This window comes from Molossus molossus, unplaced genomic scaffold, assembly GCF_014108415.1.
Source record: "Molossus molossus isolate mMolMol1 unplaced genomic scaffold, mMolMol1.p scaffold_m16_p_2, whole genome shotgun sequence".
NCBI lineage: Eukaryota > Metazoa > Chordata > Mammalia > Chiroptera > Molossidae > Molossus > Molossus molossus.
The window spans coordinates 62111086-62125965 of record NW_023425355.1 but is presented as its reverse complement, the minus strand read 5'-3'; the positions used below and the strand labels follow the sequence as shown (position 1 = coordinate 62125965).

Here is a 14880-nt window from a genome sequence, read left to right as displayed (position 1 = left end):
ACTTAGGCAGTAAAGTCTCAGATATTTTTTTGTAGCAATATATCTCCTTGGGCAAGGGAAACAAATGGGATTACATCAAACTGAAATGTTATTGTACAGCTAAGAGAACCACTAACAAAATGAAAAAAAAACCTCAGTGAATGGGAGAACATATTTACCAATGATACATTTGATAAGGGGTTAATATCGAAAATTTATAAAACTCAACACCAAAAAACCCCAAACAGTCCGATTAAAAATTGGGCACAGTACCTGAATAGACAGTTCTCAGAAGAGAACATGCTGGTACCAATAGACATATAAAAAAGTCCCAATGTCATTAATTATCAGAGAAATGCAAATTGAAATCACAATGAAATACAACTCACACCTGTCAGAATGGCTACTAACACCTTGAATCTTGAACCAGCAAATATTTAAGAAAACACAGCAAGAAGATGAAAAATGAAAATAGCCCTTTTCTTCATAATTAAGCTGATATTAGAAAATCTAGCTTATCTCTGTGAATAAGTGAGTTTCCTAACAATGCATTCCAGACTTATCCACCTAGTGGCAGCACTAGACCATCATATTACTCTTCCCCTCTCCATTAATATTTATGTTCCTGTAAAACTTTCCTCATGGATATGCAGAGCAGGACACATACTTTCTGTAGTAAAGCTTAACTTTCAAGAATAAGAGTAGATAAAGGAACTGGGACAAATGGGACAGGCTTTTTATGACCACTTAGGTGGGTCCCATCTTCCTAGGAAGAAGTGAGGAGGTGGAATCACTGAAAGCAGCATGAGAAATGAGGAAATGTGTTCTCTGCTTTTCAGAGTTATCAGATAAGATTGATTAATACCTTAGTACGGTGATAATACATGATGATTATTTAGGGTCTTTTAGGGAATGGTGTAAAGTAAGAAGGAATTATGTAACGCGTAGAGATGAGGAAACCCAAAAGGGCTGACTGTTGACTAAATTGTTTGGTTGATGATGTGATTTTATGTCCTACCACAAGTCCTTTCAGTATCTTCTCCACCTCCCTCACCCCCAAATTCTAGAAGCCAGGACTTCCTTCAGACCTATATTCCATTGGAAATACTCAAATGCCCTGGCTCTATCAAGATTAGTTCCTCTTCCTGATAAACCAATATATGTATACTTTTCTTTTGGGGCAGTACATTTTAACAAGCACCTCTGTGTTTTCCTCTAAGGAAATGCATTTTGATACTATAGAGCAAGCTGATGAGGAACTAGAAACATAGATAGCCACGTACTAGTGAGGCTGGCCTTGGTTTGTACTTAAAATTGTTTGAATTAGTGATCCTATTCCCCGACGTAGTACCTTTGACTTAAAAAACAGACCTCAGCTAAGATACCTGGAAACTTTCACTTTATTGGGTGAAATCCTTTCTTGTTTGGAAGGCTTTCTCTGTCCTACTGCCAAGAGAATTCAGATTTGGTTTTTGGGGAAGTTACCAAGGATAAAAAACCCTCCTGGAAGAGATTATGAATTGAGAAATAGGATGGCATTCTGCATTGTCAATTTCACTTGGATGAGCATATGACATAGCCTTCTTCCTTTATACAAAAATGCTTTTGCAGTGTCTTATTGAAATGTAATATCTACAGCAGCCAGATACCTTAGCCAGGTTCTTCTGCTCCTCTGGAAAAATCAACTTACATCTAAAAAATTTTATTACTCCTTATAGGGCATCAGGGTATTCAAAAATAACCATGGCAAATCAAATATTCTCAGGAAGAGAAGGTTCTGATTTTGTTTGTGTTCAGACTTTTTACGTTGATCAATTCTGAGAATCATCGAGGTATTTATGCATATTTCTGACAATGCCTGTGCTCGCCCTCTCATGTGTTATTTCTTATCAAATGTATTTGACTACAGCATTCTGCAACATTCACCCTTGGCCTCAGCATGACAGAACATTATGGTCTTTTACACAGCTTATCTGGTGTCTAGAGATATTTGCTTATGTGTGTGTTTGTGTTGGGGTGTAGTGGGCTGGGATGCAAGGAGGGAGAGAGCTACGGAGATGATAAAGATAAGGGCTGTTTGGTTTTGTTCTTTTTGTTTTTTCAAAATAACAGTTTTAAATAGCTTGACTTGAAAGTCAATTTCTAGAATACCTGGTAAAACCCATTCTTCCCTCTTTTTCTTTTACATTTGGAGCCAAACACAGGCAGTCAGACCTGGATCTACACCAGACAGAGTAAGAATCTGTTGGCAGAATGCAGATGAAGCCAAAATAAAACTAGCCCCCAAATATCTTTCTTTGGGGTACAGCCAATTTGTTTTTGTTATTCTTTGAGAAAAGCATTTCAAGTATCTTGTTAAAATGCATATACATTATCAGGTAGGGTAACACATTAAATTACCATCAGCAGGTTAGGAGGTGAATCAATAGATTAGGCAAGCAGCCAGGGCTGTGAGGAGAAATAGGATAAATGTTTTCATGGGAAGATGCAATGGAATGCTCTGGAAACTAATTACAATTAATACTACCACTGCAATTACTGCTATGTCATACCATCATCATTTATTGGATAGTTACTATGTGCCTGGAGTTTTACAGACATTACTACATTTCTCACAGTCTCTGTGAAGTGGGTACCACTATTATCTCAATTTTACATTTGAGAAAACCGAGGCACAGAAAAAAGCAAAGTAATTTGCATAGTATTTTTCAGCTAGAAGAGGTGAACTCAGGGTTCTAACTCATGTCAAGCAGGAATCAAGTACAGTTGAACCTTGATGAAAAAATGTGAGGTTTAGAGAACATGACTCCCACAGAGTCAAAACCCACAGATGAACAAAGTGGATTTGAACTGTGTAGGTCTAATTACAGGTGGATTTTTTCTTTTTTTTGGCTTCCAATTATTTATTTTTATTTTTTATTGTTGAAAGTATTACAGATGTCCCCCCTTTTTCCCCATTGACCACCTCCTTCCAGTTCCCACCCCCCTCCTAATGTTTGTGTAGATTACTTGTGCATATATGTGTACAAATTCTTTGGTTAATCTTTTCCCACCCCTCCCATCCCCCATCCCTCTGAGGTTTGTTAATCTGTTCCCTACTTCCATGACTCTGGATCCCTTTTGGTTGACAGCTTATTTTGTCCATCATGTTCCACAAATAAGTGAGATCACGTGGTATTTGTCTTTCTCTGACTGGCTTATTTTGCTCAGCATAATATTCTCCAGGTCTCTCCATGTCATCTCAAAGAGTAAGAGATCTCTCTTTCTTACAGCTGCATAGTATTCCATTGTGTAAATGTACCACAGCTTTTTTTTTTATGTACTCATCAACTGATACATTGCCTAGGATAAGAGAAACAAAGGAAAAAAAATTAATAAATGGGACTACATCACACTAAACGCTTCTACACAGCAAAAGAAACCAGCATCAAAATGAAAAGGGAACCCATTCTCTAGGAGAACACATTTGCTAACAATACATTGGTTAAGGAGTTAATATCTAAAATATATAGAGTACTCACACATCTCAACAAAAGAAAGACAAACGATCCAATTAAAAACAGACAGATGACCTGAATAGATACTTCTCTAAACAGGACACACAAATGGCCTGGAGACATATGAAAAAATGCTCACATCACTAATCATCATAGAGATGCAAATTAAAAGAGCTATGAGGTATCACCTTACACCTGCCAGAATGGCTGCCATCAACAAATCATCACAGATTAAGTGCTGGTGAGGGTGTGGAGAAAAGGGGACTCTAGCACATTGCTGGTGGGAATGCAGAGTGGTACAGCCACTATGAAAAACACTATGGTGTTACCTCAAAAAATTAAAAATGGAACTGCCATTAGACCCAGTGACCCCACTTCTTGGAATATAGCCTAAGAAGTCTGAAACACCAATCAGGAAGAATATATCCACAACTCTGTTCATAGCAGCACTATTTACAATAGCTAAGATATGGAAACAGGTGGATTTTCTAATACATAAATACAGTAGGCCTTTATATTTGTGGGTTTCACATTGGCAAATTCAACCAAAGGTGGATATTTCAGTATTTTCTTTTCTGGCTGGATACTCAGTGGGTTGCAGTATCATCTCGTAAACCAAAAGGTTATGGGATTGATTCTCAATCAGAGCACATACCTAGGTTTTGGGTTTGATCCCTGGTGAAGGGTGTACGTGAAGGGGCCGATGGATGTTTCTCACATTGATGATTCTCTCTCTCTCTCTCTGTTTAATTCCCTCTCTCTAAAAACCAATAAAAAACATATCCTCTGATGAGGATTAAAAAACACACAAAACAATGTTTTCTCTCTAACTTTGAGAATGTGAAAATACTATTCTCAATTCACCATTGGTTGAATCTGTAGATGCGAAGGGACTGACTGTAGAGTCACAAGTTATATGTGGATTTCAATTGCATGGGAGTAGTGGCCTGCAACACCTCTCCACCATTGTTCACGGTCAACTGTACTACCATGGGAGACAATCTGGTCAGACAATGGAACATTGCCTTCTGGAACACTGTGCTCAGATATGGTTCAACTTCTAGTTATGGTTGAGAAAAGCATGAACAACCCAAATAATTCAAATGCTTCAAGTCCAATTAATTTTGGGGAGGAGGGGTGGGCTTAAGATTCACAGATCCCAGCTTAGTTTAGGCACATATACTAGAAAATCTTGTCAGTTACAGGAAAACCTAAATATGATAATGTAAATTCAAAATTTCACTGTCAAGATCCTAAATCCAAGCTGTAGTAGCTCCCTAGTTAATAAAAATGATTTCAAATTGCTTAATAGTTATTCCATTGGGGCAAGCCAGTTTACCACTTCACTTTTATTTATTTATTTTAATTAATTTACTTATTTTTGTTACAGATGTTTCTCCTTTTCCCCCCACTGATTCACCCCCCCTCCCCGCCCTCACCCCAGCTTTGTTGTCCATGTTCGTTGTTCATGCATACATGCATATAAGTTCTGTGGTTTTTCTTCCCCCCACCCCCTGTTCGGGGATAGTCAGTCTGCACCCTACTTCCATGTCTCTGGGGCTACCCCATTTCTCAGATGGTTATGTTCATTATATTCCACAAATAAGTGAGATCATATGATACTTGCCTTTCTCTGTTTGGCTTGTTTCACTTAGGATAATACTTTCCAGGTCAATGCATGTAGTCTCAAAGGATAAGAGATCTTTCTTTCTTACAGCTGCATAGTACTCCATGGTGTATATATACCACAGCTTTTTTATCCCTTTGTCTACTGATGGACATTAGGGCTGTTTCCAGATCTTAGCTATTGTAAATAGTGCTGATACAAACATGGGGGTACATATATTCTTTCTGATTGCTATTTCAGGCTTCTTAGGGTATATTCCTAGAAGTGGGATCACTGGGTCAAATAGAAGTTCAATTTTTAATTTTATCAGGTTACACCATATTGTTTTCCATAGTGGCTGCACCAGTCTGCATTACCACCAGCAGTGTACTAGATTCCCCTATTCTCTGCACCCTCGCCAACACTTGTTGTTTGAAGATTTGTTGATAGCGACCATTCTGACAGGTGTAAGGTGATACCTCATTGTTGTTTTAATTTGCATCTCTCTGATGATTAGTGATGTTGAGCATTTCTTCATATGTCTCTTGGCCATTTGTATATCCTGTTTGGAGAGGCGTCTATTTAGTTCCTCTGCCCATTTTTTCATTGGGTTCTTTGTCTTCCTTTTGTTGAGTTGTATGAGCACTCTATATATATTGGAAATTAACCCCTTATCTGATATATCATTGGCAATTATGCTCTCCCATACAGTGGTTTGTCTTTTCATTTTCATGATTGTATCTTTTGCTGTAAAGAAGCTTTTGAGTTTGATATAGTCCCATTTGTTCATTTTCTCCGTTGTTTCTATTGCCTTAGGTGATGTGTCAGTGAAAATTCTGCTGTGTATGATATCTGAAATTTTGTTGCCTAAAGTTTCTTCTAAGGTTTTTATGGATTCATGAGTCACATTTGAGTCTTTTATCTATTTTGAGTTTATTCTTGTGTGGGGTGTAAGTGGAAGGTCTAGTTAGATTTTTTTTTGCATATAGCTGTCCAATTTTCCCAACACCATTTATTAAAGAGGCTGTCTTTACTCCACTGTATGCTCTTGCCACCTTTGTCAAATATTAATTGAGCATATTGCCTTGGGTCCATTTCTGGATTCTCAGTTCTGTTCCACTGGTCTACATGCCTATTCTTGTCTGTGTTGATTACAGTGGCTGTTTTGATTACAGTGGCTTTGTAGTATAACCTGAAATCTGGTAATGTTATCCCTTCTACGTTGTTCTTCTCTTTCAAGATTGATGTGGCTATTTGAAGTCTTTTTTGGTTTCATATGAACTTTTGTAGTATTTTTCTAGATCTGTGAAGTATGTTGTTGGTATTTTGATGGGGATTTCATTGAATCTATAGATTGCATTGGGTAATATGGAGATTTTAATGATGTTAATTTTTCCAATCCATAAACAAGGTATGTGCTTCCACCTTCTAATATCTTCCTCTCTTTCTTTTTTCAATGACCTGTGAATAGGTCCTTTATTTCTTGGGTTAACTTTATTTCTAGGTATCTTATTTTTTTTTGCCACAATGGTAAATGGGACTGTTTTCTTAGTGTCTCTTCCTGTGAGCTCATCATTGGTGTATACGAATGCCATCGATTTCTTGACGTTAATTTGGTATCCTGCTACTTTGCCAAATTCATTTATTAAGTCTAGTAAAATTTTGATGGAGTCTTTGGGGTTTTCTACGTATAGTATCATGTCATCTGCGAATAATGACAGTTTCACTTGCTCCTTTCCAACGTGGATCCCTTTTATTTTTTCTTCCTGTCTGATTGCTGTGGCTAAGACTTCCAGTATTATGTTAAATAAGAGTGGCAAAAGTGGACATCCCTGTCTTGTTCCTCTTCTTAAGGGAAATGCTTTTAGTTTTTGCCAGTTGAGTATGATGTTGGCTATAGGTTTTTCATATATAGCCTTTATTATGTCTAGATATGATTCCTCCATTCCCACACTGCTGAGCGTTTTTATCAGAATTGGATGCAAGATTGTGTCAAAGACTCTTTTGGCATCTATTGATATGATCATTTGGTTTTTGTTCTTCATTTTGTTTATGTGGTATATCACATTTATTGATTTGCAAATATTGTACCAGCCTTGCATTCCTGGCATAATTCCACTTGGTCATAATGAATAATTTTTTTGATGTGTTGCTGGATTAGATTTTTCCAGTATTTTGTTCAGGATTTTGGTGTCTATATTCATCAGGGATATTGGCCTACAATTTTCTTTCTTTGTAATGTCTTTATGGTTTTGGATTTAGAATTATGCTGGCCTCATAAAACAAGTTTGGAGGTTTTCCTTCTTCTAGAATTTTTTGAAATAGTTTGAGGACAATGGGTATTAGTTCTTATTTGAATGTTTGGTAAAACTCCCCGTGAAGCCCTCCAGGCCTTGGCTTTTGTTTGCTGGGAGAGTCTTGATTACATCTTCAATTTCTTCTGTTGTTATTGGTCTGTTCGAGTTTTCTATCTCTTCCCAGTCCAGTTTTGGGAGACTATGTGTTTCTAGAAATTTGTCAATTTCCCTTAAATTTTTGAATTTTTTGCCATGTAATTGTTCATAGTAGTTGTTAATGACCTTCTGTATTTCTGTGGTATCAGTTGTTACTTCTTCTCTTTCATTTCTGATTTTCTATATTTGGGTTCTCTCTTTTTGTTTCTTGGTGAGTCTGGCTAAGGTTCCATCAATCTTGTTTATCTTTGCAAAAAACCAGCTCTTTGTTTCATTGATCCTTTGAATTTTTTTTTTTTTATCTCTATGTCATTTATTTCTGTTCTGATCTTTACTATTTTCTTCCTTCTACCTGGTCTGGGGTTTCTTTTTGTTTGCTTTCTAGTTCTTTATGTTGTGAGTTCAGGTAGTCTATTAGAGATTTTTCTTGCTTCTTGAGGTAGGCCTGTAGTGCTATGAAGTTCCCTCTCAGAACTGCTTTTGCTATATCCCACAGGTTTTGAGTTGTTGTGTGTTCATTTTCATTGTATTCCAGGAAGTTTTTAATTTCTTTCTTGATGTCCTCATTGACTCATTATTTGTTTATTAACATGCTATTTAGGTTCCATGTGTTCAAATGTTGTTGCATGTTCTTATTGCAATTGATTTCTGGTTTTATGCCATTGTGATCTGAGAAGATGCTTGATATGACTTCCATCTTCTTGAACTTGTAGAGACTTAGTTTGTGTCCTAACATGTGGTCTATCTTTTAGAATGTACCATGTGCACTAGAGTAGAATGTGAATTCTGTAGTTTTGGGGTGTATTTCTCTGTAGATATCTATTAAATCCTTTTGGTCTAGTGCATAATTTAGAGTCTCTGTTTCCTTGCTAATTTTTTGTCCAGAGGATCTATCCAGTGATGTCAGCGGGGTGTTGAAGTTCCTTGCTATGATTGTATTTTATTGATTTCTCCTTTGAGGTCTTCCAGAAGATTTTTAATATAATTTAGTGGTCCTATGTTGGGTGCATATATGTTTATCAAGGTTATATATTATTTTATCAGGTATGAGTATTGCTACCCCAGCTTTTTTTTTTTCCTTTCCGTTTGCTTGGAAGATTTTTTTCCATCTCTTCACTTTAAACCTATGTGAGTCTTTTGTTGTGAGGTGGGTCTCTTGTAAACAACATATACATGAGTCATGCTTTCTTATCCAATAGCTACTCTGTGTCTTTTTATCGGAGTATTCAATCCATTTACTTTTAAGGTAATTATTGATATGTACTGATTTATTGCCATTTTTGTTTAGTGTGGTTCTATTTTTCTTCCTATTTCTCCTGGTAATTACAGCAGGCCTTTTAACATTTCTTGCGGTGCTGGTTTGGTGCTAATATATCTCCTTAGCTTTGTTTGTCTGGGAAGCTTTTTATTTGACCTTTCATTTTGAATGACACCCTTGCTGCGGAGAGTAGTCTTGGATTCAGATCCTTTTTTTTCATGACCTTGATTACTTCATGCCATTCACTTCTGGCCTGTTGTGTTTCTTGTGAAAAGTCAGCTGAGAGCCTTATGGGGTTTCCTTTGTAGGTAACCTGTTGCTTATCTCTTGCTGCTTTTCGGATTCTCTCTTTGTCTTTAATTTTTGGGATTTTGATTACTATGTGTCTTGGTGTGGGCCTATTTGGGTTCTTCTTATTTGGGTTCTCTGTGATTCTCGAACTTGAATGCCTTCTTCATTTCACCAAATTAGGGAAGTTTTCTGTTACTATTTCTTCAAATATATTCTCTAACCCTTGCTCTTTTTCTTTTTCTTCGGGGACTCCTAAGATGCGAATGTTATTATGTTTCCTGTTGTCCCACAGTTCTCTTAAGCTGTCTTCCTGTATTTTAATTGTTTTTTTCTTTGGTTTTCTGATTGGTTGGTTTTTTCTACCCTATCTTCTAATTCACCAATCTGGTCCTCTGCTTCCTGTACTCTATTTAGACCTTCCAATGTGTTTTTTATTTTTTCTATGTCATTCTTCATTTCTTCTTGGTTGTTTTTAATTTCCAACAAGTTGATTTTCAACATGGTGCTCATGTCCTTACACATGCTGTGGAGCTCCCTCAAGATCATGGCTCTGAATTCTAGTTCTGTTAACTTGCTTAACTGCACCTCATTTATCTCCTCTTCTGTAGAGGTCTCTTGTTGTTTTATTTGGCTTTTGTTTCTGTGTTTCACCATTTTGGCTATCACAGTGGGCTTTGGAGCCTGTCAAATTTTCCCTGTAGGTGGTGGTGTTCTGCTGTTTGTGGGTCCCTTTCCTGGGTTTGGATGAGCAAGGGAGGACCCATGCTAAACACCACTGTCAAGTCTTACTTTCCTGGTTAAAGTTGCTAGCCCAGGGAATGGTACTTATCCTCTAGCTTTCTGCCTGGAGGCTATCAGTAGCAGTTACTTGAGGAACCTTGGCTTCTCAGTTGAATGAAAAACTCCCTCAGGTGCTCAGTGTAAGGGGATTTACGGAGGGTGGGACAGATGCTGGTTGTTAATGGGTCTCAATTTGCAGTTCAATGGACACCAGGTGCGGTTGAATCTCTGAGGGAGGGGCCACCACTTCTCCCCAGAGCTCTGGGAAGGAGTAAGATGACCACAGTCCTGTGTGGCTGCAACTCAGCAAAAGCTCTGAGCGCCCTCCAAATCCCAAGTGTCCCCACAGAGTTCCAGTGCAGTCTGCCTCCTTCTTTTTTTTTTTATTTTTATTTTTATTTTTTTTATCCTCACCCGAGGATATTTTTCCATTTTTTGTACAGATAGAGTGGAAGGGAGAGAGAGAGAGAAACATCGACGTGAAGGGACACATCGAGTGGCTGCCACCCGCACGACCAACCAGGGCCGGGGACAAGCTGCAACCGAAGTACGTGCCCTTAGTGGGAACCGAACCCGGGTCTCTCCGGACCGCAGGCCGACGCTCTAACCGCTGAGCCAAACTGGCCAGGGCCAGTCTGCCTCCTTCTGATGGAGCCCAAGGTAAGTGGCTTCGGCTATTTTAGTCTCTGTCCCAGCTCTGTGCTGTGGAGCTGCTTGGCAGTTTAACCTGAGGGCACCCCTCACAGCCAGGGCCGCTGCTCCCTGCTCAGGCTGCTGTGGACCATGTGCTCCCAGCCCACCTCTTGCATCTCTGCAAGCCTACCAGGTTTGCATCAGTGTCCCTGGTTATGTGGTTCTTCAAACTGCTTTTCTGTTGCCTTTTCCTGATGATTTGTCTTTAATTTCTTTGTAATTCCAGTTTGTTCCTGGGAGATGATCTGTGTAGCTTCCAGTCACTCCACCACCATTTTGGAATCTAGGCCACAATCTTTTATTTGAATGACTGCAACATCTACATATTTTGCTCTTGTCCTCTATGGCAGATGTGTCTAGCTGTCCATCAAAACTCATTTGACTCTTCTTACATAGTCAAAGGAATACAAGTGAATGCACAGCTGTCTTGCTGGACTACATATCCCAACATTTCTTGCAGTTAGGTGTGACCATATGACTAAGTTTTCATGAATAGAATGTTAGCAGAAGTGATATGTGTCATTTCTGACCCAGGGGTTCGTGAAATTTGGGTGTGCTTCCTCTATACATTCATCATCATTTTCTGAATTCTGGAACCTGGATATCTGGATATTGAAACATAAATCATATAATTTTGCTTCTCTGCTTAAAATCCTCCAGTGGCTTCCTTTTTCTCAGGGTATAAAAGCCAATGTCCTTAAATGGCCTATAAAGCCCAAGAAACTTGGTCATGCTCCGATACCTATATTACCTCTCTGACTCTCCTCCAATCATTTTCCTACTGACTCGCTCACTGGCCTATTTTCTATTTTTGAACATGTAAGGCAAACACCCTCCACAGAGTCTTTGCCCATAGTGTTCCTTATGCTTGGAAAACTCTTTCCCAAATGTCTGCATGGCTTATTCCCTCACTTCATTAAGATCTTGGTTCAAGTATCACCTTTATAGAGAGGCCTATCTAGATCACCCTATATAAAATAGCACCTCCCCCACTAACTAGCCCTGGCTTTAATTTTTTTCATAGAACTCATCACCAGTTGACATGTTCATTTATTTATTTATTTTTTGACTATGGGAATATTTTAATTCATATTTTTCAATTCATTACATAATAATATCACAGTCTATTTTATAAGTTAAATATATGAGAATGTTTGCAATAGAAACGGTAGGAAAAGACTAAACATAGGTCAAGAACATAAATTTTTCCAAAGTCAGGGGCCAAAGGAAGATGTGTCCCCTGGAGGCACCAAGGAGGAGGCAGGGAGGGAGACAGGAACAGAATAAGCTCCTGTAGCAGTTTCTGCTGTGTATTTGTCCTGGTTTACCCTGGGAAAGAGTCGAGGCATGCCCTCTGTCCTGGTGTGAGTTGGGGAGTTAGTCTGGTCAGTGGAAGATGGCTCTTTGAGGGGAAAAAAGCCATCTGTTTACCTACACAGAGCTGGTCCCCTCGTGGCTGCAGGTGGGTTTTGTCATAGAGAGAATTAGGGGTGGAAGTGTCAAAAATCAAATGTGTGGAGGAAAAAAGTTAAGTTTCCTCCTTCCCCCCAAAACCCAAATTCTTGAAATGCACATACATTCTTCTCTTAAACGTAGAAAAGTCTTACTCTGGATGTGCTTACGAGAAGATTGTTGTCAAAAAACTTTGTCTCTATGATAACATTCCCAGTTAGCATGCTGGCGGGCATCATCTGGGTCTCATGCACTGCCTCTATCAAGGATTGCCAGGTATTTGTGGAGTTAGGAATCACAAAGCCAAACTCGAAGAACCATTCTTCTAGGAATTGCCCTTTGAAGTAAACTTTTTGTTCCAGGTGGAATTTTTCCATTTGCTCTGCTGAGGAGAAGTTCAATTATCGAGACACTGCCTTGCATTCAGAATTTTCTTGGAAACACGGGCTTCGTGCTCCAATCTAGGGACTGACAGGAATTCTGTTCCTTGCCAGGGTATCTGCCCTGTCTCAGCATCCCGAAGGTTCATCCAATTTAGTTTGATGCCCCTCAGGATCTCCTTGGCACGCTCTTCCTTGGCTGACATGATGTGGCAGCCGCCGCCTGCGGCTTTCCCACGCTGGCCTGGCACAGCCTCACAGATGATGCTCCTGCTCCAGAGCCGAGGACTGAGCCACAGTCTGGCCTGGAGACCTTGGGCAAGCAGTGACAGTAGCCAGACTTGGACCAGCCTCTCCCTCCCCTCAGCTCGACATGTTCATTTATTATTTGCCCCCTCCATTGAGAATGTATACTACATGAAAGCAGGGAATTTCATTCACTACTGTATCCTTAATGCCTAAAATAGTGCCTAGAAAGAACACAGAACTCAATAAATTGTTGAATAATGATTTTATCCATTAATCTTCCACAGTCCACTAAGTTAGTGGTTCTCAGACTTCAGTATGCATACAAATAATTTGAGGTACTTGTTAAAATGCTGACTCCTGGGGCCATATTTATTCACATTCTGATTCAGATGCTCTCGGGTGGGTCTCAGATATTTGCTTTAAAAAAAAAACCCATACATCCACCTTCTGCAATTCTGATACAGGTTGTAGAGTGACACCTCTTTGATAAACACTGCATTAGACTAAGTCCCACGAGGACTTTCTCAATGATGTATCCACAATTCCTTGTGTAGTGATCCACATATAGTTGATGCTCAACATATATTTAAATAAATCAATGAACAACATATTTATTGCAGTTTACTAGGTTCCAGACACTCTGTTACATTCCAAGACTACCCTGGTGAAAGTACCTTAATGCTTAAACCCATTTTCCCAATAGTCCCTTAGGTCTGGGAGTCTACTCAGTGCTGTTACAATGTGGACTAACCAGTTACTTACAACAGTGCTTCTAATTTAAAAAAATTTACATATATATATATTTAAATTTAAATCATTTTTTATTTTTTAATTACAGTTGGCATACAATATTAATTTCAGGTATACAACTAAGTGATCATTCTGATAAATCCAGTACCCATCTGATACCATACATACCTATTAGAATATTATTGATTATATTCTCCATGTTGTACTTTACATCCCCATGACTATTCTTTAGCAACCAACTTGTACTTCTTAATCCCTTCACCTTTTTCATTTATCTTCCCAAGACCCTTCCCAACTGGCAACCATCAAAATGTTCTCTGTATCTATGAGTCCGTTCGTGTTCTGCTTATTCATTAAAAATTTTTTTTCTGATTATTATTTTTATTAAGTAACTTTTTTTTATTGATTAATTTTTGTTACAGATGATTCTCGTTTTTTCCCCCACTGATTCCCCCCTCCCCCTTCCCTCCCTGCCCCTTCCCCAGATTGTTGTCCATGTCCACTGTTCATGCATACATGCATATAAGTTCTGTGGTTCATCCCTCCCCTACCTCCCCACCACCAAACTAGTATTACATGAAATGTTAAAGGGTCTTCTTTAAGAAGATAAAAAAAGAGAAGATCAAAATTATGAACAATAAAACGGCAGTAAATACATATCTATCAAAACTGAATCTAAAAAAAAAATGAGTAAGAGAGACTTTTACTCATTTTTTTTTTAGATTCAGTTTTGATAGATATGTATTTACTGCCGTTTTATTGTTCATAATTTTGATCTTCTCTTTTTTTATCTTCTTAAAGAAGACCCTTTAACATTTCATGTAATACTAGTTTGGTGGTGATGAACTCCTTTAGCATTTCCTTAAATGGAAAACTCTTTATATGTCCTTTGATCCTAATTAATAGCTTTGCTGGGTAGAGTAATCTTAATTGTAGATCCTTCCTTTTTATCACTTTGAATATTTTTTGCCAATCCCTTCTGGCCTGAAAAGTTTCTGTTGAGAAATCAGCTGACAGTCTTATGGGAGCTCCCTGTAGGTAACTAACTGCTTTTCTCTTGCTGCTTTTATGATTCTTTGTCTTTAACCTTTGCATTTTAATTATGATGTGTCTTGGTGTGGGCCTCTTTGTGTTCATCTTGTTTGGGACTCCCCATACTTCCTGGACTTGTATGTCTATTTCCTTAATGAGGAAGTTTTCTCTCATTATGTTTTTCAAATTAGTTTTCAATTTCTTGCTCTCCCTTTCTTCTGCTTTTAGCACCCCGATGATGCAAATGTTGGTATACTTGAAGTTGTCTCAGAGGCTTCTTACAATATCCTCATTTTTTGGATTCTTCTTTTCTTTTTGTTGTTCAGGTTGGTTAATGTTTGCTTTCTTATATTCCAAATCACTGATTTGATTCTTGACTTCATCTACTCTATTGTTGATTCCCTGTAAATTATTTATTTCAGTTAGTGTGTCCTTCATTTATGACTGATTCATTTTAATG

At 38.3% G+C, this 14880-nt stretch overlaps 1 protein-coding gene across 1 annotated transcript; it reads right to left on the bottom strand.

The window, feature by feature from the left end:
• Window positions 1-12143: 12143 nt before the first annotated feature.
• Window positions 12144-12595, bottom strand: LOC118636590 (retinal rod rhodopsin-sensitive cGMP 3',5'-cyclic phosphodiesterase subunit delta-like). Its single transcript, XM_036271721.1, is given in 2 exon segments — window positions 12144-12433; window positions 12436-12595. Coding segments are annotated over 2 exon segments (450 nt in total).
• Window positions 12596-14880: the final 2285 nt, after the last annotated feature.